The sequence below is a fragment of the Diachasma alloeum genome, unplaced genomic scaffold (assembly GCF_001412515.2).
Source record: "Diachasma alloeum isolate Michigan unplaced genomic scaffold, Dall2.0 Dall_scaffold_00539, whole genome shotgun sequence".
Taxonomy (NCBI): Eukaryota; Metazoa; Arthropoda; class Insecta; order Hymenoptera; family Braconidae; genus Diachasma; species Diachasma alloeum.
In genome coordinates this window covers 478,537-504,959 of record NW_021680671.1, presented here as the reverse complement: position 1 = coordinate 504,959, position 26,423 = coordinate 478,537, and the positions used below count along the sequence as shown (strand labels likewise).

At 36.8% G+C, this 26,423-nt stretch overlaps 2 protein-coding genes across 3 annotated transcripts; one reads left to right on the top strand and one right to left on the bottom strand.

Annotated features, from left to right (window-relative positions):
- Nucleotides 1–1,088: 1,088 nt before the first annotated feature.
- On the bottom strand, nucleotides 1,089–20,200 carry LOC107042951 (MIT domain-containing protein 1). Its single transcript, XM_015264217.2, has 5 exons — nucleotides 20,140–20,200; nucleotides 16,276–16,403; nucleotides 5,683–5,921; nucleotides 5,414–5,613; nucleotides 1,089–1,434 (listed from the first exon to the last, which is right to left on the bottom strand). Exons 2-5 carry the CDS (start codon nucleotides 16,394–16,396, stop codon nucleotides 1,275–1,277), a joined length of 720 nt encoding a protein of 239 aa, XP_015119703.1. The 5' UTR covers nucleotides 16,397–16,403; nucleotides 20,140–20,200; the 3' UTR covers nucleotides 1,089–1,274.
- Nucleotides 19,984–26,226, top strand: LOC107042950 (STAGA complex 65 subunit gamma). Of its 2 annotated transcripts, none has more exons than XM_015264215.1 (6): nucleotides 19,984–20,668; nucleotides 20,759–20,822; nucleotides 21,879–21,985; nucleotides 22,803–23,019; nucleotides 23,109–23,269; nucleotides 26,027–26,226. In XM_015264215.1, exons 1-6 carry the CDS (start codon nucleotides 20,490–20,492, stop codon nucleotides 26,193–26,195), a joined length of 897 nt encoding a protein of 298 aa, XP_015119701.1. In that variant the 5' UTR covers nucleotides 19,984–20,489; the 3' UTR covers nucleotides 26,196–26,226. The 2 variants fall into 2 exon arrangements, with proteins under 2 accessions (XP_015119701.1, XP_015119702.1); XM_015264216.2 differs by having other exon boundaries at nucleotides 23,109–23,273; nucleotides 26,027–26,067.
- The last annotated feature ends 197 nt before the right edge of the window (nucleotides 26,227–26,423 follow it).

Here is a 26,423-nt window from a genome sequence, read left to right as displayed (position 1 = left end):
GTAGAAAGGCTGGTAAACACATCGATGAGGCCAAGGCATGCGACTACTCGATGTGAATCAGGATTAGTCATTGAGTGAGACGCCATTAATGATTGAAAATTGGTTACGGGGAGGCGGAGGCGAGAAGAATATGAGTCAGTTCTGGTTACTCGATGCAAATCAGGATAAGTCACTGAATCAAACCCCATTAATGATTGCAAATCGTTTATGGTGAGAGGGGGGCGAGAAGAATGAGTCAGTTTTGTAAACATCGTTTTTTACTTGGATTTGTATTGTATATAGGTTGGAGCAGCCCGTGAACAATCTTGAAGAATTGAGAAAGTGTGTTTATGCTATCATAAAGTGCGATACCGTCAGTTGGAGAGAAAATATGGCTCATGGAGCAGATCACTTCCGTTGTGGATAAACTCACAAAGATTCCAGATGCCAGGGGCATCACCGTATGAAAAAATTCAATAGAAAAACTTACCGTATTCACTAGAAAATTCTATTGGAATTCTTTAGAAATTCTGTTAAAATTCTACGGATTCTATTAAAATTCTAGAGAATTCTCGCTAAAATTCTATTTGTTTTTTGGGCAGATTCTATTAGATATTTCATAGGAAAAAGTCAATAGATTTCGATTTTTCTGTTTGAATTTTTCTCTTGAGACTTGTTCTATTTAAATTATTCGGCACGGATTTTCTAAGTTTTTTTCGGTTATATTTTGTTTTGTTGTGCACTACAGGATGCGAGTGAAAAAAAATTAGAAAATTCATGCTCAAGTATTCTTAAAGGAATAAATTTCAAGAGAATATTCATCATTTCATATGGAAAAATCGAAATTCTAGCGAGTTGGCTAAGTTTTTTAATTGAATTTTTTCTCGTGAGATTGCGAAACAAGTTGTGGCCGTTGGTGAGACCAACTGTCTTCCCAATTACGACTCCGAGAAGGGGGAGGATGAGGAGGACTAAGTAGGGTTGCTGAAATACACCAAGAGTCTCAGGATTGCCTGTACAACTTATGCATTGAGTAATGCATCAAACGCGATTAATGATTGAAAATCGTTTACGTGAAGAGAGAAGCGAGAAGAATATGAGTCAGTTCTGTAAAAATAGATTTTTATTTGGATCTGTGTTGTAAATAGCTTTAATATTATTGATGTTGTTTTTAAGAATTCTTGTTTTTTACACTGAATTGGTGAATTAAAATACTGCATCAAAGGTTTAGTGCCATAAATATATTCTAGGAGAATAAAAAAATTATGATAAAAGGAATTGGAGTTCTGGGGGGATTAGAAGGGTTTTTCCAGGTGGCTCTTGTGGAAGATGTCGATTGTCGTCTCCAGACACGGTCGGAGCTCGAGATCACAGGCTCCGAGGATGAATTTACCTTCTGGGGGCTTGAAGTAGTCTAGGCCTCGGCCGATCTTTATTACCCAACCGTTACTCAATCTGGAAGTTAGAAATTGAGACAATATTTTTAAAAAATTTCAAGACCTTTTCGTGTCTGAGGTAAAATGGACTATTTTTGCTTTTGTTCATCAATTGTCTCACGGTTATACACTGAGAAATTTTTTTTGGAGAAGTACGTGATAAGTACTTGTGTCGAGGAACTCATGGCTCGAAAATTGACAAGAAGAAAATATCTTGCACTGAAAAAGAAAAAACTTACGTTAACAGATTTTGTACTTACGGATGAAAAAATTTAATAGAAACCTGGTGAATTCGTTAGAAAATTTGATTGACTGCTATTCAACTTTCTATTAGTTTTTGGCCGATTCTATTGAAATGTTCAATAAAAAATATTCAGTAGAATAAGTTAATAGAATTCAATTTTTCTATAGAACTTATTCTATCGAGATATTTTCTGTAGAATTTCCTCGACCCTAATTATATCTAAGTTTTTTTTGTTTGATTTTCTTGATGAGAAGAAAAGAATTTTCTATCCTATTCTAAAAAGAACATACACTTCAAGTCGATAACTATCGATATCTCGCAAGTCTGTCACGCTTATTCCTCGTTGGTTCCAGACGTCTGAGGCGGCAAATTTAATTCATGATTAATTTAAGGGTGCCAAGTGAATTTGACGATGACCTTGAAAATTGACATTCACCAACAAAGTTATAATTTTTTTAATTAATAGTATTAGACAGATGGTGAACATCGGTGACAATTTTAAAATTTTAGAACTTATGGATATCGAGAAATTAAATAAACAAAATCAGTCTTATACACGGCCTCTTATGGAGTTTTGATTAAATTGAACGCTTCAACCCCCTAGGAACTCAAGAAAAATTTGAAAAATTTGAAGATATGGGGAATGATGTGTTCAATGTGATGGCGACAAAAAACAATGGGGTACCGGGGTGAATAAGAGAGATATTTCAACCCGCCGTACCCATTTGATCCCATGCTTTCTCGAGGTTCGTCACGCGAAATAGAGGATTTTCCGCATTTATTTTCTCGATGTCTAGTTCCGGTTGCGAGTTTGAAATTTCGTCGGATGGATGAATACATATTTTTCCAATGATGGAGGGAAAGAAAAAATTTTAAAAAAATCTTTTTTCAAATTCACTTGGCACCCTTAATTTTGAGATTTTCGCAAAACTTTACACACTCGTGCACAAAAACAACCACATTACCCCCACTACCGTTTCGAAAAGTGAACTAGGCAGGTACCACAAAAAATAGGATGTGTTACACGTGCGTGTGAAAAAGTGCAACTTTACGCACTAGTAACACAATATACCATCTATCAAATTATTTCGTGCGTACTTGTCCCAAAGACGAGGATAATTTGTTTATAACGAGCAAGAGATTTCAGAAAACAAGTTGTGACGACCTCGTCGTCAGACATAATTATTCTTTTTAATTAATACGAATGACGTCATGTCGGTGTCTCTCAACTCTTTCCTCTTATGAAGAAAAACCCTGGAAAGTCGTCAGCAGCCTCGTTGGAGAGGTTCTGACGGTCTTATTTTTGCCCGAGGAAACTCATTGTCGTCACCCTGGAGAAATATCTCTTCAGGGTCAGGAGGACGACAATGAGGATTAGAGGAACACCATCAGCCTCAGCGGTCGAGGTCCTATTCTTCGAGGACGAGGATACCTCCAGACGACGGAATGGAGGTCATAATCGCGAACACGAGGAGTTTGGAGCGAGGACGATGATTTTACGATTCNATCTCACCGGCAGGCGTCATCAAAAACGGACAGTCTTCGTCGCAGTCTTCGAATTGATTATTAATTATTCAGTTACAGTCACAGTCGAGTCAATATTAAGGGAATATCAATTCCATCTTCTATTACAATTTATTGAGTCACAGTTAAGTCTATTTTGTCAGGAGCATCAGTTGTGATCAACAGTCGAGAAACAAAGGAGGTCAGAACTGCCATTATTATTATTTCTGTATAAAGTCAAGTCGAGTCAATTTTTTGTCGAGTAATCAGTCGTGAGCTCGCGGATCTTATCAAATTATTATCAATTTACTTCTGTTATTTAAATATGTTCATTTATCATTTGAATTGATTATTGTCGGTCATTAAAAATATTCGATTGAGTGAAAATTAAACTGTGTGTTGTGTTGATTTCGGGGAGACGAAACGTAGGGAGTATCGTCCTCCCTCCCCCTTGAGATAAACCAGGAGAAAAATATATCAATAAATCGGCTTTGTTAATTTACCGGTTTATTGAGATCAAAAATAAACAAAATAAATTAACTGGCACTCGAAAGGCAAAATCAAGCTGCAGCTAATATTTAGGTCGAAGAAAATTAGTTAGTCAATAATTATCAATCGTCACAAAGTCTTTTGTATCAATTTACTCACTAATTTTCAAGTCCCAAATTCAAAATATTTTATTGCAAAACTACTTGACTTGGTGCGAGAAGTTATTGCTGTGAATAAATTATCTTTCGAACAGGTACAAAATCTCTTGACTAAAACGTTCTTTTCTCAGTGTGCGATATTCTCTTCTTGTCAATTTTTGAGTCACGAGTTTTTGATACAAGTACAGACGTCCTTCTCAAAAAACGTTTTCCCCAGTGTATACGATATAGTTCTTGGGGAAAAATTCTTCTCTCATGAAAAGGAGAATCATTTAACTTCATTGAGAATTTTATCATTTCTTACTATCTTTGAAAGAAAGTAAAAAAAATCAAAAAAGTACTCTTTCATTGAGTTTAGCAATTAAATTGTGAGGGAAGTTTGAAAAGAAAAACTCATGAATATTCAGGTTCTTCCGGAATACATTTTGTAACGAATTTTCTTTTTGCAACATTCCCTTCGTATAAATAAATAATTGGAAGAGGGTAGGGCACAATGGACGCCTTTGACATTTAAGAAAATGTTCATAACTCAAGAATAGATGCATCAATCGAGCTTGGACCTGATCCATCAACAAAAGAAAGAAGTGTACTTTACAAGGAAATAGAGTGGTCCCTTTTCAGCAATAGTTCAATGCAAAAAAAGTCAATCGTCTTCATATTGTCCACTTCCTTACAATCATTTCACCTTTCCGAAACCTGATTTTTTTAACATAAAGTAGTTTTCTGGTTTGGTTCTCAATATAGACTAATCTTGTTATAATAACGAAAAAAATCATTTTAGGCTGAAACAAATAATTTATGTAATTGCGAATTTTTAATTGGTTTACCAACTCTCTATCAGAAGTATTTTTCAAAATGTTTTCAAAGAGTTAAGAATGAAGAATTAAATTCCAGTCTTCAAAATTCAAATGCTAAAGTCGCTGTGAAATGCCCAAAAACTCAAGATCGAATGGAAATTGAATGGAAGATCTCAGATTCAATAACATATATCGAAGAATTTTAACCCTAGATTGGTCACCATATGAGAGATACCCCGCCCCGCGTCGTTTTCCTTTAATTACAATTGATTGGCTAATGGGAAAATTTTTCAAAAACTCAAAAACGGAACAATTATAGTAGTTTTTAGAACAACATATTCCAGAAATTCCTAAAGAAAACAAATTATTTCGAACAGATGAATTATTTTTTCCCATGTTGAATGAAATTACCCATCACGCGACGTTGCCGAAAATCGCTAAACGCGCCCGGGCAGTGTACAGTGAATTCGACAACGCTAGAGTCTAAATAATACGGCGGGGAATCCCCGCGAAGGTGATCAGAGTCACAGGGTTGCGCTTGGTGACCAGACTAAGGTTAACAAAACTCATGACCTAAGTATTTGGATATTCTCAAAGAAAATCTATCTATTTTACTTTCCCTTATGGTGAAACGGAACCCCTGTGTCTGTAGGAACTTTTAGAATTGTGTTTTCTCCTGCAATTATTATTTTGTATTTATGAAACAAACTGCTTCATTGACAATTGTAACAATTGTAGGAGAAAACACAAGTCTAAAAGTTCATACAGACACAGGGGTTCCGTTTCTCTTATGTTATGACAACTTACGAAATTTGTCTGTCATGGAGTGTATCTGAAAATTCAACTTCAAATTTCACTAGTCGGCCAGCCAAGCTCTGTCTCAACTCGTCCAAACGTTTCATCTGATTTTTTCCATCCTCAGGATCTTGAGTGGTAATAAGAGAGACTCTTGATAGGGATGTGCATTTCTGAACTGCTAGTTCACATAATCTGACCAGATTTAAGCACTAGAAAAAGAAGATGGAAAATAAATTGTGCGTCAAAGTTCGCCATTCGCTCAATCTTCGCTGCTTTACCTGGTGATATGCTCTGATATACGGGTCCTCGATCCGCACGTGTGTGACGGTGGCATCCAGAAACCTGCCGAAGAGACTATTGTACCCGTGACCCACACTCCCAGCTTCTATTCTCATCTGCTCCCTATATTTTCCCTCGGCTTTCTTCTTTCCTATCATTATCTTAACGTCTTCAGCCCGTTTGAAATACTCATTGGCCTTCGAGCGGAAGTGCTCCTTCTTAGTTGGATCTTTCAACTCTTGATCGAATAACACAAATGAATATTCTCATGAAATCACGTATGAAAAAATTCAATAGAAAACTTTAGCGAATTTGCTAGAAAGTTCTATTGGAATGCTCTAGAAATTCTATGGGGATTCTATTAAAATACTAGGGAATTCTCGTTAAAATTCTATTTGTTTCTCGCGCAAATTCTGTTAGATATTTGATAGAAAAAAGTCAATAGATTTCGATTTTTCTGCTCGAATTTTTCTCTTGAGATTTTTTTTATTAAAATTATTAGACACGGATTTTCCAAGTTTTTTCTGCTCTATTTTGTTTTGTTTTACATTACAAGATGCGAGTGAAAAAATTCATGCCCAAGTATTCTTATATAAAAAATTCCAAGAGAATATTCGTATAGAAAAATAAAAATGTACAGACTTTTTCCTGTCAAATACAGTAGATTCTCGCTAGATGCTGGCCCGTTAGTTGCTCGTTTTCTCCTAATCCCCTTCTCGCACGCTCGAGCGTTGGTTCAGTCAAAATAGCTTCAACTTCTGAATTTTTACCTACGTCCTTGCGAATTGGCCCAATCGGTAGACTTTAGCCTCACTAAGAGTTTTTGAGTAGGCACAGGGTTCGTGCACTCCAGCGAGTGTGAGAAAAATACGAAAAACTACCCCCGAAATGCATTTTTCGAGAATAGCTCGAAAACGACGGAAGAGATCGGAAAAAGTATCAAATAAAAAGTACAGAAGATAAAATTCTCTGCAAAAAATGTCTTATGCACTTTGCCTCCACCCCCTACGGTTCATCCCCTACAGCACTGTAAACGGTTGAGAAAAGAAAAAAATCGAAATTTTTTCCTTGTTCCAATAGACTTAAGCAGTTATTGAGTATTTTCATAAGAAGAAAAAAAATATATATAGGCAACGGGGGTGGAAATATCCATGTCGAGCAGCGATATCTCCTGAAATATTGGTCAATTGTTTATTTTTTTTTTTCCTATTTTTATTTATAATTTTTGCTACAAATAATTTCTTTATCGTTTTGCCATATGTTCTATAGTTTTTGTATTTCATCCCATTTCACCGTTTTCATCCCCGAACTTTGCCTCTCTCAGAGAACCACTGCGCGGGGAAGATATATATACAGGGTGTAACTTTATTGGTGGAATATCTCCCGGCCACACGTGCAGCGACCTCCCCTGAATGCTAGAAAAATTGAAAAAAAAAATTTATTTAACCAATTTTAAATTGTTAATAATTAACGTGGGCCAATGAGGAGGCCGGGTTATGGCGCGTAAGAGTGAGTGGTAGCGGCTGGCTGACGTGTGGCAACAGCCCGTTAGAGAGACGTCGAAACACGAGGGAGACGCCGGAGCAGTTGAGTGACACTGCTCTGCCGTTAAATTCAGTTCGATACTCATTCAAGTATCGGTAAGTGGCATACTCAGGCGACCAAATTTATAATTGATTTGACGTTCTAACTGTCAAACCGCACTTTTGACAAACAAATCCTGATTATTCTCTTTCAGTAAACGTTCTAGCCTTTCAATTGATTAATTGATGAGAAAAGTCCGTGGAAACTTTATTTTTAATTAGAGAACCTACTAAAACCTTCATTTTTCATCAGAGAAACCGACCATAATAATGATAATGATAATGCCATAGGTGGACTAGTCGTGCGTGATTATACACCACAGGTGTACTCTTCGTGCGCAATCAGTGCACCACAACGGCACTACGCGTGCGTAATCGCTGCGCTACAAGTACACTACTCGTGCGCAATCGGTACGCTACTAGTGCACTACTTGTGCGCAATCGCTGGGCTACAATTGCTCTACTCGTGCGCAATCGCTGCGCCACTAGTGCATTACTCGTGCGCAATTGGTATGCCACAAGTGCACTACTCGTGCGCAATCGGTACGCCACTAGTGCACTACTCGTGCGCAATTGGTACGCCACTAGTACACTACTTGTGCGCAATCGCTGCGCCACTGGTGCACTACTCGTGCGCAATTGGCATGCCACAAGTGCACTACTCGTGTTCAGTTGGTACTCTACTAGTGCACTACTTGTGCGCAATTGGCATGCTACAAATGCACTACTCGTGCGCAATGGGTACGCCACTAGTGCATTACTTGTGCGCAATTGCTGCGCCACTGGCGCACTACTCGTGCGCAATTGGCATGCCACAAGTGCACTACTCGTGCGCAATCGGTACGCCACTAGTGCACTACTTGTGTGCAATTGGCATGCCACAAATGCACTACTCGTGCGCAATGGGTACGCCACTAGTGCATTACTTGTGCGCAATTGCTGCGCCACTGGCGCACTACTCGTGCGCAATTGGCATGCCACAAGTGCACTACTCGTGCGCAATCGGTACGCCACTAGTGCACTACTTGTGTGCAATTGGCATGCCACAAATGCACTACTCGTGCGCAATGGGTACGCCACTAGTGCATTACTTGTGCGCAATTGCTGCGCCACTGGCGCACTACTCGTGCGCAATTGGCATGCCACAAGTGCACTACTCGTGCGCAATCGGTACGCCACTAGTGCACTACTTGTGTGCAATTGGCATGCCACAAATGCACTACTCGTGCGCAATGGATACGCCACTAATGTATTACTTGTGCACAATGGCTGCGCCGCAAGTCCACTACTGATGTGCAATTGGCATGCCACAACTTCTCTACTCGTACGCAACCGTTATACCACTAGTGCACTACTTCACAAGTGCACTACTCGTGCGCAATCGGTACGCCACTAGTGCACTACTTGTGTGCAATTGGCATGCCACAACTTCTCTACTCGTACGCAACCGTTATACCACTAGTGCACTACTTCACAAGTGCACTACTCGTGCGCAATCGGGGCGCCGCAAAAGCACTATAGGTGCGCAATTGGTACGCCAAAAGTGCACTACTCGTGCGCAATAGGTGCACTAGGTGCATTGATTGTATTGTACTCCACTATTACATTTGTTGCGTGTGACTAATGCACCTATGACTTTTGATATTAATGCAGGTATTGCGCATGATCAGTCGTCCTGTGGCACACGTACTGCGCCCGAGTAGTTCATTAGTAGCGCACTGATAGCACTCCCGAGTAAAGTAGTTCTGGTGCACCGATTGCGCACGACTATTGCACTTATGAGGCACCTATTACGCACGAATAGTGTACTTGAGGCGTACCGATTGCGCACGAGTAGAGCACTCGTGGCGCACTGATTGCGCACGAAAAGTGTACTTGTGGCACAGCTATTGGCGACCAGTAGTGGACTTGTGGTGTATCTATTGCGCATGAGGAGTGCAACTATGGCATTCCAATTGCGCATTAGTACTGCACTTGTGGTGCATCGATTGCGCACGAGTAGTGTACTTGTAGCATGCCAATTGCGCATCAGTAGTGCACTTGTGGCACACCGATCGCGCACGAGTAGTGTACTTGTAGCATGCCAATTGTGCATCAGTAGTGCACTTGTAGCACACCGATGGCGCACGAGTAGTGTACTAGTGGCGTACCGATTGCCCACGAGAATCGCACTTATGGCATACGAATTGCGCATCAGTAGTGCACTCGTGGCACACCGATCGCGCACGAGTAGTGTACTTGTAGCATGCCAATTGTGCATCAGTAGTGCACTTGTAGCACACCGATGGCGCACGAGTAGTGTACTAGTGGCGTACCGATTGCCCACGAGAATCGCACTTATGGCATACGAATTGCGCATCAGTAGTGCACTCGTGGCGCACCGATTGCGCACGAGTAGTGTACTTATAGCGCAGCTATTGCCGACGAGTAGCGGACTTGTAGCATATCTATTGCGCATGAGAAGTGCACCTATGGCATTCCAATTGCGCATTAGTAGTGCACTTGTGGCGCACCGTTCGCCCACGAGTAGTGCACTTGTGGCATGCCAATTGCGCATCAGTAGTGCACTTGCGGCACATCGATGGCGCACTAGCTTACTCATCTAAATAACCCCCTAAAAAATAAGGAAACCGACAAATTACTGAAAATAATGACTAGGAAATTCTATTTCATAGTAATTTCAGATTTTATCAAAAAATAATTTTTCCAGGTTTCGTGTGCATGTGCAAGATCAAAATGTACTGGAGGTAATTACGTATGCAAAAAAAGTGGACTCAACTGTACTCAATTATGTAAACACTGTTTGGACAAAGATAATTGTTCAAATCAAGCACTTGAAGTTTGAAAAAAAGTTCAGAGGAAACAGAACAGGAGCATTTCGATGATGATTCGCCTCGGCCTCTACATTTGGAAAATTACACGGAAGAAGAATTATTTCCATTCGAAGTAGAAATAGGAGAAGAATATAACTATTATGAAAATGAGCAGGAAACAAATTTGAATGAGCAGGATACAAATTTGCTTTTAATTCCTTAATTTTGAAAATGATTAAATTAAAAAAATGGAAACTTGTGTAAGGTCAGAAGAGACGTCAGAAATTATTAAAAATACTTTAAATTTACATATTCTATATGAGGTATTCCACGCCAAATAAGTCAACGGCTAACCCTCACCCTCTTGAAAATTGATGGCGATTTTTTCTACGATTAGGGGGCTTGAAAAACTATCTCTCAAATTTTTTCCGATTTTTTTGTCAGCCCAGTTCGGAAATATGATTTTTTTCAAATTGTTTCGTTTTTTTACAATAACTCGAGTTCTACTCATCCGATTTCGATTTATTAGGATCAAAATGGATCAAAATTTTCCATTTTTCACCACCTGTAAGAATGTTTTTTTGTCCAAATTTTTTCCAATCTCTAGATCCTTGAAATAACGAATTTTCGAAAAAAAAAAGTTGAAAAACACCAATTTGGCTAATTACGTCACTGTGCTGTAGGGCATGAACCATAGGGGGTGAAGGCAAAATGCATACTACATATTTTGCAGAGAATTTTATCTTTTATACTTTTTATTTGACACTTTTTCCGATGTCTTCCGTCGTTTTCGAGCTATTCTCGAAAAATGCATTTCGGGGGTAATTTTCCGTATTTTTCTCACCCTCGCCGGGGTGCACGAACCCTGTGCCTACTCAAAAACTCTTAGTTAAGTTAAAGTCTAACGATTAGGGCAATTCGCAAGCACGTAGGTAAAAATTGAGAAGTTGAAGCTATTTTGACTGGACAGGTCCAAACAATTTTATTCGAAAATTATTCATTCTCTCTCATTTTTCTGAGAACGTGAGTCGCCAGTGGTTGAGAAGTAGGAGCCGGTGGAAAGTTGCTCATTTCTTGAAAATGGTACCCCTACAGTACTTTCGATGAGCAACTAGCGAGGGTGACACGTCTAAATATCACATAACAATTTAAACATTCGTAATTTTATCACGTCAGTTCATCATTTATATTTTCAAATTTTTATTATTTCAATATTATTTTCTCATTTTCATTTTCGTATATGGACATTTTATATTGACATCATTTTATCGTTTAACTTTCCAGTTTTTATTGAATGTAATTTTTTAGTATAATGTATACATTTTTTTATCTGTATGTGTTCCTCTCTGGCTTATAAAGCACGAAATGGAGCGGCATTTTTGTAGACATGTATTCGCAATAACTGTGTTTCACGTACTGATGGTATTTTAACCCGGAGCTGTTCCGATACTCATTCGGTTCATTTCGGTTTGTTTATTTGTCTAATCGATATATTGATTTCTGATGTGGTTTTGAATGAATGGAAAATAATTTGACTTATTTTAGAGCTTTATGGGCATTACAGATTTTTATAAAATATTTGTGAGCCTTTTTTTCATAATTTTTTATAATTGTGTTCATTAATTAATTGTGTTTTTTTATGATTATGTTCATTAGGCAAAATTATTATTTTGTTATGTGATGAAGATTCTGCGCGATGATATTGTGATGTGATCATTTTNATAAAATATTTGTGAGCCTTTTTTCATAATTTTTTATAATTGTATTCATTAATTAATTGTTTTTTTTATAATTGTGTTTATTATGCATAATCACTATTTTGTTATGTAACGAAGATTCTGTGCGATGATATTGTGATGTGATCATTTTGTTAATGTTGAATTTTTATTTATTCAGTTTGTTCATGTTAATTTGTCATGTGTTGAAATGACGTGTTTAAATTGTTTTGTGAAAATTAGACATTGGGACCCTAGCGAGAGTCTACTGTGCAGTAGGGTCTCTCTAACTTCACCACGTCGGGGCTACAAATTTCACGAAATGAGCTGTTGCGGACATCCATACTCTGTTGCTAGAGGGGCTTCGCCTGGCTTCGTCCAAGTGAAGAGAGAGGGAGAGGTTATGGAACTTGGGACACACGTAGTATGAAAAACGTGCGGGAGCAGAGACTGTCTACTGCGCATTCACCAAGCGCAGAGGGATAAGGACCAGGTCAATTTCTGAACGAGGATTAGTTTCTGGACGATTTCAACTTGCATTGAATATTCCACAAATAAAATGAAAATTGTATTGATTATTTCACCTTTCAATAATATCACTTGTGTATAATCATGTGATCAATTATTTTCTTCTATTGATCCACATTTAATAAATAGAAATAAAATATGACCCAGTCGTCTAGAAATTGGAGGTTTCGGCTACATTCAACTATTTCTCAATTTAATTATTCTTTGTTTTGTTATTTTCACTTCAAACTATTTTTTTCTGCTAATTAAAACATTCTTGAAGGTATGGAAGCCATCATATCCCCATTTATGTGATTCGTTTATTTTAGATCCTACCACAAAACTCGAATTTCTTTTAACCGTCCAGCAATTAGCCTGGTCACCCTACACGTATATCACACACGTTTGGGGTGCTCAGAGTAAGGGAACACTCTCCCCACCATCGCTGATCACTGGGAAGTTGGAGAGTAGAGAAGTTAGGGAGACTCTACTGTATCTCATAGAAATAGTGGGCCTATTTCCACCGGGGAGTTGGACATGAGTAGAGTTTAAGTAACTTGTCGGTGGAAACACAACGATGAGTTAGTCTCGGTGGAAACGGGACAGGAGTTGGCTATTATTTCCCATGTAAAAGGAAATCCATCGAACTTCTTGTGAGTTTATGTCTACGGCAACAAGTTCGGCACGGTGGAGATAGGCTCAGTGCAAAGAACAAATAGAATTTTAACAAGAATTCCCGAGAATTTTAATAGAATCCCAATAGAATTTCTAGAGAATTCCAATAGCATTTTCTAGCGAATTCGGTAAGTTTTTCTATTGAATTTTTTCATACGTGATTCCCAAATGAGAACTCATCATGCAGAGTATATTTTTATTATTTCAGTCTATAATCTACTACATCTAGAGGAAAAAAATTGGGAAAATCTTATTCGTAACCCATAGAATTCTGTAAGGTACTTCGTCAATGAAACTCTGTCATGCGGAAGTATTCCCCACATTCTTATATACTCTGTAATGAAGCGGTAAAACAGTTAAAGTCGATTCAGCCCGTAGCTGAGTTTTCAAGGAATATCTCCGAATCTGAGGGAAATGACGAAATTTTCGCAAAGACCTTTTTTGTACAGCGAATTGATGGCCATACAATAGATCGTGACAAAAATTTTGCTATCTCCCTTACATTTCGAGATGATCATTGAAAACTGGCCAATAGCGAAAATCGACTTGACCGTTTTACCACTTCGCTACTGTACTGTCTTCATTGCTCAGAACTGAGGCTCAAATATTTCAAAGATGTGATAGTCGCAAATTTTGATGTGAATCGTGTTGTGACTCTTACGAGTATTAAAAACCCGAAAGATTTTATAAAACTAGCCTTAAAAACTTAAATTCACATTCTTCAAGGTATTTGCAAATTATTTCAGTAGCGAAATGGTCAAACGGTTCAAGTCGATTTTGGCTATTCGCCAGTTTTCAATGAATATCTCAAAATCTAAAGGAGACAGCAAAATTTTTCTCATAACCTTTTTAGTAGCACTTAATTCGCTCTACAAAAAAGGTTTGTTAGAGATGAGGCTATGATGTTAGGGTGGATTGGGGGAAGTGATCTAGCAAGGGTGAAAATTAAGAACACGCGGATTACAAAGCACTGGTGATGTATTTTATTTGTGACGTAAACCATGCGTCTAGAATTTTTAAAGGGTACACTATTTGTTGAATGTCTCGAGTTAAGAAAATAATTGTCTTTGCACTGCACTAGATAATATCTCCATAATAAACTTGATAATTGACTAAAATAATTGATGATTAACTCGAAATGAAGAGATAAATTAATGAAATAGAGACGCTACATCGAGGGGCTATTCACAGGCATAATCGTGGTGTCACTCGCTGATGTAATCAATTGTAATCTCAGTGAAATCAATGTAATCATGGTAATCACATGATTACCATATTTGTAATCAAGTTTTAATAATTAAGTGGTGATCATTTGTAATCACTGTAATCATTTGTAATCAGTGCAATCTTTTATAGTTGCTCCTGGTGAGACCGTGAATTTTGTTTTTGAATTTTCGAGCGCGTCATTTCTACCAACGGTAAGTCTCAGAGATCCCTGGATCAATTTTTCTTGGAATCCCAGATGTTTATGGTTCAGAACCTTGCATAGCTAATGCGTTTTGCACAGAGTATTTGTCCGTAGAATTGATTATCACATAGGCAATGGTAATCAGTGTAATCAGTCCCGTAATCCTGGGTAATCGATTACATTTTGTAATCGCGGTGTCATCCATTTCGCCTGTGAATAGCCCCTCGCGCTATATGGAGCGCTAAACTCAATATACCCCGCTGATGTACTCGGTTGAGCGGTTACATTGATACTGTACTCAATAGGTAACTCTCTGACTAACAGGTGTATACTCTTTGATGGATAGATTGATACTGAAAATTCATATTTGGCGATATGCTTCGTGATTTGCCCGTGAACCAGTAGGGTCCCGAAGTCGTTCGAGATTTTCCGTTGAACCCGGTAACTTTTAATAGTGAAATATTTGCTGCGTTTCAAACAGCTTATTATGAACATTTCGCCATCTCCCTTAAGGGGAGACCGCGGTGAAATTTGAAAGTCTCGGCTCGGCCTTAAGAGCCATTGGATGACTTTTGATATATGAAGGGATATATAAAAAACTGAGAAAAATTTCGGACCCGAACCGTTTTTTCGAACCCGACCCAAAAACGTAATTTTTCACGTTTTTAGCTTAAAAATGCTCCTTGGACCACAGTTTTCATCCGATTACAACTTTTTTTTTTAATGTTCGTTATACTCCAAGGAACAAATCACAGTATCCGTTTTACTTTATATTTATTAGATCATGAGAAAATGTTTTTTTTTAGTTTTTATTTTTTTTCCTCTTTTTAGCAAATGCTAAAATTCGTTGTTTTCCACCCATTTTTTTTGTTATAATATTTCAATTACGTATGATTACAACGTGGAATAACGAAAAACAACTAATTTTAGCATTTGCTAAAATGAGGAAAAAAATGGAAACTAAAAAAAATAATTTTCTCATGATCTGATAAATATAAAGCAAAACGGATACTTGGGTTTGTTCGTTGGAGTATAGTGAACATTAAAAAAAAAAAAAGTTGAAATCGGATGAAAACTGTGGTACAAGGGGCGTTTCTAAGCTAAAAACGTGAAAAACGACGGTTTTGGTGGATATACGGGGCAAAACGGTTCGGGTCCGAAATTTTTCTCACTTTTTTATATATCCCTTCATATATCAAAAGTCGTCCAATGGCTCTTAAGGCCCAGCCGAGACTTTCAAATTAGACCGCGGTCTCCCCTTAAATTCGGAAATATTTCTGGAAAACTCAACTACAGACTAAATTGACTTAAACCGTTTGACCACTTCGCTACTGATTTCTAACTATTTGAGATCTTGAAATGATCAAGATTATATCGAGAATGATCCTAGTTCGCCCTCCTACGTACTTCAAAATCCTAACCAGCAATAATCTCTGACGTCACAAGATATGGAACGCTATATAAAGTCGTCTCTTCAGTAAAAAATGATTGCCGTATGAAAGGACGGCGGAGTTCGATACATAAAAGAAATTTGAAATGAAAAAGTGGCGAGGAGTCGGACAACTCAGTTGATAGCGCACCCGATGTATATTATAATTGGCATTCATTCATCCTCGATATTTGAATTTACCAATAGAATTTTCAAACCACTAATAATATTTTCAATAGAAATCCAATCGATACCTTAGTTAAAGAGTAACATAAGTGCCAAAAAATTGAAACTCATAAACAATTGATAAACAATCAGAAAATATTTCCAGAAACATCAAATATTTAATTTTAGAGTGATACAATTCTTTGGCAGTTATGTTAGTCTGTTATTAAGGTGCCACAATAGAATTTACTAACGAAAGCATTAGCTTCTTCTATGAAGTTTTTTCGTGCTTGTCACCTTTCATGGAATCTACCAAAATCTGCAAGCCCTCTTGATACAGCACCAAAGCTAATGTGTATTGCTCCTTCTTGTCCATTTCCACCGCCCTAGTTAGGATCGAAGCTGCTGTGCTCTCCATGATTCATCTGCCAAAAAATCATCGCAATTGAGAAAAAAAAATTCTCATTTTATATTTTGTGACGTGGAAAGTTTCCGGCCTGCCTTAATCATGTCGCCTTTCGACTTGAAGAATATGCCGCCTTGGTACGATCTCACGGGGAGTTCGCCCATTTAGGGATGTTTAGGGGAGGATTGATAAGAGTTTCTTTTCAATAACTGAATCAGTGATGCCGCGAGATGAGACGAGACGAGAAATGGCATCTTCTCGTCTCGTTGTCAGGAAACTATTCCCTCGTCTCGTTTCGTATCGAAATAGGAGAGCAATTTCTTCTCTCGTCTCGCCTTATCTCGTCCCTATAATCCAATTTGCACGGAAAAAATATACAGAGGGGGCAGAGAGAGGGAGGCTCTCTCGATTCTCGTTTCTGTCATTGTCCCGAATGACTCTTCTCATCTCGTCTCGTCATGTCTCTCGTGTCTTGCGGCATCACTAAACTGAACACCTGTTAAAATATGATTAATATAATTAACTGCGAATAATAATTGAATATAAAATCAAACTGATAATGAGTTCGGTATCGCGCGCAATGCTTCGATTTTTGGCGAGAAGTGGAAATCCGTTCAAATCCAACTCTTCCCGTACTCAGCTTTGTTCCAGAGGTACAAAGCCGTTGCTAGTTCAAAATGCTTAATCAGCATTCACGCGGTTTTTTATTCCTAACTAATACAATTAAATAAAATCACTGACAGTGCCGCTACATCATGAAACAGTTTCTGGACAGAAACTGGACTTATAGAGCTGCGGGACACCCTCGATTTTCATACATGTACCGCCCATTCGCGTTCTAACGTGTAATTCTTGTTTTAAACAATAAAATATGAACGTCACGTAAATAATTTTCGACTAATTTTAGGCATTGGAATTATTTATTACTAACAATTGAATTGTTCAAATCACCCGAGCACCCAAACTATGAAGAATAGACGAAAATTTTCAAATCATGAATGATCTAGAATTTAATAAGGAATAATTTTTGTCTGTTTTAAATTTTACGTATCTCTCGTAGATTCCGAGATGTGAGCAATAAATTAGTTACGCGATCCGACATAGTGCTCTCTGCTTGCGATGCGCGGTGAGCTTGAGGGCGCTCTGTTGGATCACGCAACTCTTTGCTTGCTCATATTATATCCAGGGTTGGGCATCTGTCGATAACCGCAGTTTTTTATGACATTGTAAAAAACCCGCAATTTATGCAATAGATGTAAAAAATGTAAAAAAAACAGCCGACGTTACCTTTTATCGTAAACCGTGAAGCTTCGCAAAGATTATACCTCGCGAGGGTGATAAAAGTCACGAGGTTCATACTTCGCCAGGATTATACGTCTCGAGAGTCACACGTCGTAAGAGTCATACCGTGTAAGGGATGAATTTTACAAGGGTCAATCTCATTAGTTATCGATCTCTATTAAATTCGTCGCGCCATCATCTTTTGTCTTGACACTAACTTCTTTCATTTAGCATCCCAAGCAGCACAGTTCTGGAGGGTATCTGCAAGTATACCAAAAAGGCTGTCTAATGTCCGTCCAAAAAGGTACCTTGTGTCTAGAAGTTACCTAGAAGTTAACTAAAAGTTATCGTATGACTGCAAGATACCTTTTGGACGGACATTAGTCAGGCCTTTTGGTATACTTTCAGATATCTTTCGCAAGGTTTGCTACTTGGGATTCTCCTATGACGAAACTAATTCAATTGTCTTTGGTAGCCTTTTTGAACTCTTCAGAACAAAATAGTTCTTTTCAGGTCCAACTGGGCTTTTCCGGGGCTCCAAATAATAAAGTGTCGACTCCAATAAAGCTCAATAGATAATGAGATTGACTTTCTCACAATGGTGATGACTTGTGACGTTGGTCTTTTGCAACGTTTGACCCTCGTGAAATTTACTCTTTATGAGGTATGAGGCTCATGTTTTTGAGTTTCTTAAAATGCCGTAAATCGTATCACGTGATGTAATAGTACATTGTCATCGGGCGATGAAAGTATTTTCTGACGAATATGGCTTTATAATCCGAGCCGAAGGCGAGGATTTTAATCACATGAGTCAGAAAATTGTTTTATCGCCGTGTGACGTACAATATTTTATGTCTCTGGGCCCGGAAACCGCGATTTAACAGAGGGAATCGACGTTATAATCGCGGTTTTACGGTCCTTGGGACTTAAAATAATATTCTATGCAACAAGTACTGAGATACGCGTTCTAACCGAACAAAGTGAAATTAAAATTCACGGCTGAATTATATTTTTCACCTGCTTTTCCGTATAGCATAGCAATTCCCACCTCAAACCTTATGTTTTCACCCAACCCATACCCTTTTACTCATATATGAGTAAAAGCCCGAGGGCTGAAACCATGTAAAATAGCCGTAAGTTACACGGAGAGATATATTCAGTCAAAATGAAGGAACAATTCACGTAATCGGCAATGGGAAATTGTTTTCCGGCAATTTTTATAGGAATGGAAAAGAAGAAATCTGAAACGTTTAGTGAATTCTCAGGTTCATCACCGAACAAAGTACGAAATTGTCACGCGATTTTTCCCGAAGAAGTAAAATCTTACATAAAGTTCCCGACTTATTATACCTCCAAAATCAAAAATTCTTAAACGTTCAAGAATTTTTATGAAGCTGGTGAGTTAAAAATTACGAAACGACTTGTCCTCACAGCGATGAGTCTTCTGACGAGTGGTTAATTTTTACGGAAGGAATCGTAGAATTTACGTGGCGATCCGAACAATTTCAGTTCCGACTCACACTTTTTACTGAATTTTACTTCGCTCGCGGATTACGTTTCGAAACGTAATTTTTACTTTTTTTTTCTGGTAATTTTTAATTGAATTTTTATCTAACAATGTTCACTCCGCTGCCTTGTTGTATCATTGACGTTAATAAAAATCTTTAAAAGTTAAAAAAAAAATTCATGGTTCATCTGTCCGTGGGACATAATATACTATTTCTATGATATTTGTATCCAATACAATAAAATAAAACATTCTAGTAACCAAAAATTGCAAGTTTGCCAGAGTAATGTCAAAAAATGTAAAAAACCCACCGAGGTAATTTACGTAAATTACGTCGGTAAAAAACGGTGTAATTTACTAACGTAATTTACACGCCCAACCCTGCTCATATCCCGAAATCTAAAGAAGATATGTCAAATTGACAAAAGACTCTAACTAGACTTTTTCTTATCAAATTCTAAATGATTCATGATCCGAAAATTTTCCTATATCTTGCAGAGTTTGGGTATTAAGTCGATTTGAACAATTAAATTATTGATAATAAATAGTTGCAATGCCCAATATTGATTAGAAATAGTTTACTTGACGTTTCGTGATCATATTTCACTGTTCAAAAAAAGCATTACGCATTAGAACGCATGTAGTCGGTCGATCAATTTTGAAGCTCTAGATTTTTCCTCGACAAAATGGTTAAATTAATAAAATCGCCTTGTGAAGGTCTCCACACGTCACAATTCGTATATTGAAAATTGCCGGTTCTCTCAACGCATGCGTGAACCTTGAAGAAAAAAATCCAAAACAATATGGCGAATTGTTGAGTGAACTCGGCCATAACCTTGAAAAGTCGAATTATGCAGAGAAATCACATAAAAACAAGTGAAATAAACAGTTTTTGGGATTCAGTGCAATAAAGGATTCTAAAGCATGAGATAATGTATGTTTTAAACGTTAATTGAGCTATAATTACCTGCGGGGACCGAAGAATTGTGACACAGCAGCTCTTGTTTCTTTTTTGACCAATCGCCACGTTATACCGAGGGGTGGGAGAAGTTGTTGTGCTCATGTGGGATATGAGTAAACATTTTTCAAAGTCCTTTCGATAACATCAAACATGTTGTCATAATTAAATCGGAGCAGGTGAAATGTGAGGGGATGTGATAGGTAGATTCAATTGTTAAGTTGTTTGTTGATTTTTTATTAATACTTGGAATACAATTATATTCCAAGGGTAAATAGGGATGAATTAACTCGTGCGATTGAAAATCAGTACTGTTTGAGAGTTTTTGGGGGGTGAATCCAGGGATTATTCTGGTGAATATGAAGTCGAGCAAGAATCTGAGCTCCGGAGGACACTGGGGGGAGTTGCCAGCCAGGGAGACGCACAAACAGGAAGTTATCACTCCGGATATTATTGAGAATATATGGAGACAGGTGCTTGATGATTCTAATGGAGCTGACTGTGATTATCAGACCGAGAGGCAAACGGAATTTATTCAGTGGGTTTGCAATGATTTTTTTATATTTTGAATATACTCATGTGGGATTAAAAATACTTAATGTTTTTGTATCATTTTCATGATTTACAGACTCCCTATGGATAATCCTCATGTGCTGAACACAATCCAACTCCATAGTCAACTGAGTTCGATGGTAATTTCAATTTTTGATGATTCAATTTAATAATACGGTTCGCCAAAATTCGGACATCGTCGACCACAAAAACTAGACTGACCCCACTTTATAGATATTTTCATGTTGATTTTAAATTCATTTTAGAAAATCTTTCTAGCACGTCTAGTTTTCGTGAAAAAAACTAGACGTCGGTTTCGAATTTTGTAGAAACCGTGTAATGGAACAGAGTAGATTCTCTTAACATGAATATTTTTAGAAAATATCGTGGAATCCAGAGCAGACTGAGATCCGCAACAATGTTGATAGAAGAAAAAAAGTTTTCATTTTCAGAAAATTATCAGTTACTTTGAGAGACTCTTGTCGTTCATTCAAATTAAGGTAAAAATCAGGGATCATCTCATGGGAACCTAGAGATGAAACTCTGAAATTCAGGAAATGTCACTGAATCAAAATGATAAAATAATACCATTGGATGGATTGAAATGCTGGCAAATGTCCGTGAAATTATTTAGAATTTAATGGAAAAAATACTGAAAATAAATAGTTTTTGTCTGATATTGAGGATCATATCATTGGAGACTAGTGTAAAAAATATTATTTTGAGGATTTTCTATTAGTTTAATTTTAGAATCGTGGGTTCTTAGGTATTACGAATTTTTTCAGGGAAAATCAACTTCTTTTACAAATGAGAAAAAATGGTTTTAGGCTGTTCTCAAAGGGTAGGGTATTTTTTTCTGGCTCCGATGTGAAGAACATGGGGACGAACGAAAGTGACATTTTACCATACCGCGTTTGGTAAAAAATATAATTCTCCGCAACTGAAAAATTCCTCCACATATGTGAATGATTGATAGCATGAATGGTAAATTTTCCAGCTTCGACACAAATTACCCTCACGTTTATAAAATTTTCTGAAGTCATGGGAGAAAAATTCAGCGTTTTCTCGCATTCTTTGCCCCGATATAGGGTGAAAAAGACCTAGGAATGAATTCTATTCCACTATTACACGACTTGTTGGGTAATTTTTCTCCAACTTTTTTCTCCGTGTAGATTAGAAATCTGCTATTTTTTCAGAACGAGGGAACACTCATTCGAGGAGTGTCAGAGGTAGATGAGCAGGAGTATCCACAGATGAAGAAACCGTCAAATCCGTTCAATTTTTTATCACCTAGACCAGACAAGTATATCAATTGCTCTAAAATTGAATTAAATATTCTGTGGTGGTATAATTATGAAATTTTCTTCTTCATGAGTAATATCAATATCGGGTCATACATGAAAAAATTCAATAGAAAAACTTAGCGAATTCGCTAGAAAATTTTATTGGATTTCTTTAGAAATTCTATTGGAATTCTATTAAAATTCGAGGGAATTCTCGTTAAAATTCTATTTGTTTTTTGCGCTGATGTGTGATGTTTGATAAGAAAAAGTCAATAGATTTTGATTTTTCTATATGAATATTCTCTTGGAATTTTTTTCTATAAGAATACTTGGGCATGAATTTTCCGAGTTTTTTTCACTCGGATCCTGTAGTGCACAACAAAACAAAATATAGCGGAAAAAACTTGGAAAATCCGTACCCAATAATTTTAATAGAACACATCTCAAGAGAAAAATTTTAACTGAAAAATCGAAATCCATTGACTTTTTCCTATCTAATATCTAATAGAATCAAATATCGAATAGAAATATCTAATAGAATCTGCGCAAAAAACAAATAGAATTTTAACGAGAATTCCCTAGAATTTTAATAGAATCCTCATAGGATTTCTAGAGAATTCCAATAGAATTTTTTAGCGAGTACGCTAAGGCTGTCTATTGAATTTTTTCGTAAATGCTTCAAAAAATCTTCGTCAACAATTCGTTTTACAATCAACTGCTTCGAAGATAAATCCATGAATAGAGAAGTTACATATGAGACAATCTCATAATTGAACATTTCACCACTGAAGTTTCCACAAAGATAATTATGTTTTAAATGAGTGATTAAATTTCTAGAGCAGAGTTGAAGAACGTTTCCACGGTGCATCATTTGAAACCCTCGACGGCAAGAAGTTTATTAAAACACGCGGTAATCGTTCTCTCAGCGCATTTAGGATACCAAACAGCTTCTGATGTTGCCATTGAGACGTTAACAGACGTTGCCGATCATTTCCTGAGGAAAATGACGTTGCTCCTGAAGGTTGCATCTGAGCAAAGTGAGCATGGCTTTCCAGTGAGTTCAAATACCCCTTCTTATAGTCTTGAATGTAATAAATAAGTAAGTTTTCTTCATGGATCTTTTAATATTTAATGCTATTTCAGGATGACATGGAACGAGTGCTCGTTGAAACTGGTATTGGTGGTGTAGTTGATCTCCATGATTATTATCGAAATTACGTGCTACGTCATGAGCAGAAAGTCAAGAAGCAGGTGGAGATGAAGATGGAGGAGCAGAGGGAGATGGAGCTCAGTGCGAGTGTCAAGTGAGTAAGCGAGATGAGTATTTTGAAAAAAAAAATGGAATCTGATCAGTAGTTTTGGAGATATTTTGAGTATCAAGTGAATGAGTGAATGAGATAAGTATTTTGAAAAACAAAAAAAAAATTACCAGTAGTTTTGGAGACACTGACCAAAACGCTTTGTCACAAAAAATTGAACATCTTTGGAGCTACTCAAAATCATATTATCACAAGAAATATTTTGACGAAAAAAAAGTTAGTTCAGGCGTGTAGTTGAAATATTGACAGAAGAAGAATTTTGGGAAATTGCTGTATCTTGAAAATTCCTTGACTGATTAAGCTTCAAGTTGCCCCAAAAGTGCATTGCCAATACCAATTAAGGATATCCAAGCACTTTGGCTATTTTTTCTCCAGTGAAATGTTGTTCTGATTTTGTAGTCAAACATCAGAGCTTTCATTTGAACCCCATTTGAACCCAAGTTTGCGGACATTTTAGAATGATTCTATTTTTTAACCTCTGCAGTTCTCGATATTGAATCGTTAGAAAACATTTTAAAAATCTGAAAAAAATTTAGAAAGTTTATTTTTGAAGGAAAATTGATGAAATAATTGAAAAATTGCAATTTTTTAAAATTACGAGCATTTTATATAAATTATTTACAAACAAACAATTTCACCATAAAAATCATTTGTTCGGAATTGTAACAAATTGATTCATATTCAGAATTTTCCCAGAAAACAATTTTTTGCCTACCAAAATAAGATTTCCGAAAATTTAAACATTTTCAACTATTTATTTATAAACGACGAATGTTTAAAAAATAATAACTCTGTTCCAAATGGAATTTGAATGGCGCTGCATATTCATGACTTCATTCCAATTTTTCTCGGGCAATTTAATTGACAAATTTGATGATTGAAAAAGGTTAAATCTATAGTGTGGTCCGTACCAAAGTGTAAAAGATGCTTGGATATCCTTAAGAGGTAACTCATGTCAATAACTATTAATTTTTGGAAACCAAAAAACTTCAGGCACTGCACAATAAAATAATACAGTGATTGAAGTTTTTTGAATTTTACAAATTACTAACTATGGACACGAGAACGATTTTAAAATTCAACACATGTAAGGAGTACTGTTACCTCTTAAGGGACAAAATTTCGCATCCTTAGCTTCTACTCTACTCTTTTTCTTGTGAACATTTATCACAAATTCCCGAGAAATTGGTACGCACCTACACTTTCTGAAAATATTACATCTGAACGTTTCAAGATATTCTAAATCTAATCATTTCCAGATAAAATTAGAAGACCACTAAATTAATGACTACGAAGCCTCTATTCGAAATACAAATCAACTCTTTCCTGTATTTTTCAAGCCATTTTTCCAGATTCATCTTCAAAACTAATAGGGGAATATGCCTAAATGAATGGTCTTATGGAAAAATTTCAAATAAATTGTAGAAGCTGAAAAATTTTCCACAAAAATGGTCCTCTGATGACTTCCTTGAACCCTTCGAAAGGAACTGTAAAATGAACTCCTTTGTCGTTCGGAACTCCTTGTTTCCGAATTGAAGCATTGTATTCGTCAAATCCGTAATTTCCAATTGTTTGTGTCAGGATAACTAATTTTGACCTCAGGAGTTCGAATGTACTATTTTTAGACCATATCCGGATGTATGTATGTGATTATCTGAAAAAGGAATTGTTTAAATCAATCGAATTGTGCCATATTCTTTCCAATGCCATCGTGATCGAGTTCGATCATGAGAAAATCCATTTTAAGGCCCGGGTGTACTATCTTTCGAATGTTATCGGGATTTTTTTTGTGTTTCGTAATCCAAAATTGTCAACTGAGTGGTACATCATGTAGAAATTCCCAAAAATTATGCTAGAATGATTAAAAAAATAGAAAAAATTCTGAGCTTTTTCAAAGAGCGTTTTTAATTGAGATTCAGAATGAGTTGAAAAAAGTGGAAATCACAAATATCTGATTCGCCGTGGCAAATTATCTATTAGCTGTCATTTTCCATGGTGGACGACAAAACACTAACTCTTCATGGGAAGTGACAGCTAGGTATCTCAATTTTAAATACAGTGATATATAGCCATCTGCCATTTTTATGTGATAAAAGTCTGAGTAAAAAAATCTCCTAAATATTACAACTTTTTTCAAAGAGCCTTTTCCGTAATAAATGTCTCTGTGCAGTGTGGAAAAAGATTTACGAAATCAGTCTTCCCCCTGCATGATATTGGGTGACAGGCCGCCATTTGTCAGCGTAAATCAGATACATTTTTCAATTTCTTGTTATTCAACTTATTCTGAATATAAATTAAAAATGTTCTTTGAAAAAATTGAGAATTTTTTCTACTTTTTTTGATTATTCATTCATAATTTTTCAAAACTTCTGCATGATGCAGGACTTAATTGACAATTTCAGATGATGAAAGATGAAAAAAAACATCGAGATAACAATCGCAAGATAGTACACCCGGGTCTTAAAATCAATATTTAGGTAAAGGTAAAAAATTTTAACGCTGAAACAATGTTGGCTGTCAGCGTTCAGGCAATTTTGAATGCAATGAATACTTCAACTCAATTTCAAATACATTGTCGTAGAAATTCCATTTGGAAGCAAATTGCCAATTTATTACCAAAAATATATTGACTATGCTGTGGTGAAAGCAATTTGCCACTTGTTTTTACTAATTATGCGTCCAAACGTCAGTACTCCATTTATCTTGAACAACTTAAACTAAATACGAAAATTATCATTTCAGAATGGAACTCGATGAAGCAGTGAATAAAATACAATTCGAGGAGCTAGACGAGTTCGGCAACACCTTCAGAGAAGCCCCAACGCTCCAGCTCCTCGACCCCGACATGGGTTTTCCCCCGAGTCTCGACGCTGGCTTCCACATTCTCCAGAGTCTCGAGCACGATGAATAACAGAACTCAATGAATTATACTCTACTTATTTATTCACGAAGTAATAATTATTTGATAATAAATAGTAATTTTTTACAAAGTTCCTCTCATATTTAATTCTCCCGCTCTGCGCAATAGACCTTTTCATTCTGGAAATCTAGGGGAAATATTTATTTCGTTCATTCAACGAAAAAATCTCCGAAAAAACCATGGGAAATTCTGATAAATATTGAATTTTATAATGATATA

Coding starts and splice junctions, on each gene's coding strand:
- LOC107042951 (XM_015264217.2), bottom strand. CDS start 16,396: ATGGAGAGCACAGCAGCTTCGATCCTAACTAGGGCGGTGGAAATGGAC. Junction 5,614..5,682: donor ATATCAGAGCATATCACCAG/GTAAAGCAGCGA, acceptor TTCTTTTTCTAG/TGCTTAAATCTGGTCAGATT. Junction 1,435..5,413: donor CTCCATGACAGACAAATTTC/GTAAGTTGTCAT, acceptor TCTAACTTCCAG/ATTGAGTAACGGTTGGGTAA.
- LOC107042950 (XM_015264215.1), top strand. CDS start 20,490: ATGAAGTCGAGCAAGAATCTGAGCTCCGGAGGACACTGGGGGGAGTTG. Junction 20,669..20,758: donor AGGCAAACGGAATTTATTCA/GTGGGTTTGCAA, acceptor CATGATTTACAG/ACTCCCTATGGATAATCCTC. Junction 21,986..22,802: donor TTATCACCTAGACCAGACAA/GTATATCAATTG, acceptor TTAAATTTCTAG/AGCAGAGTTGAAGAACGTTT.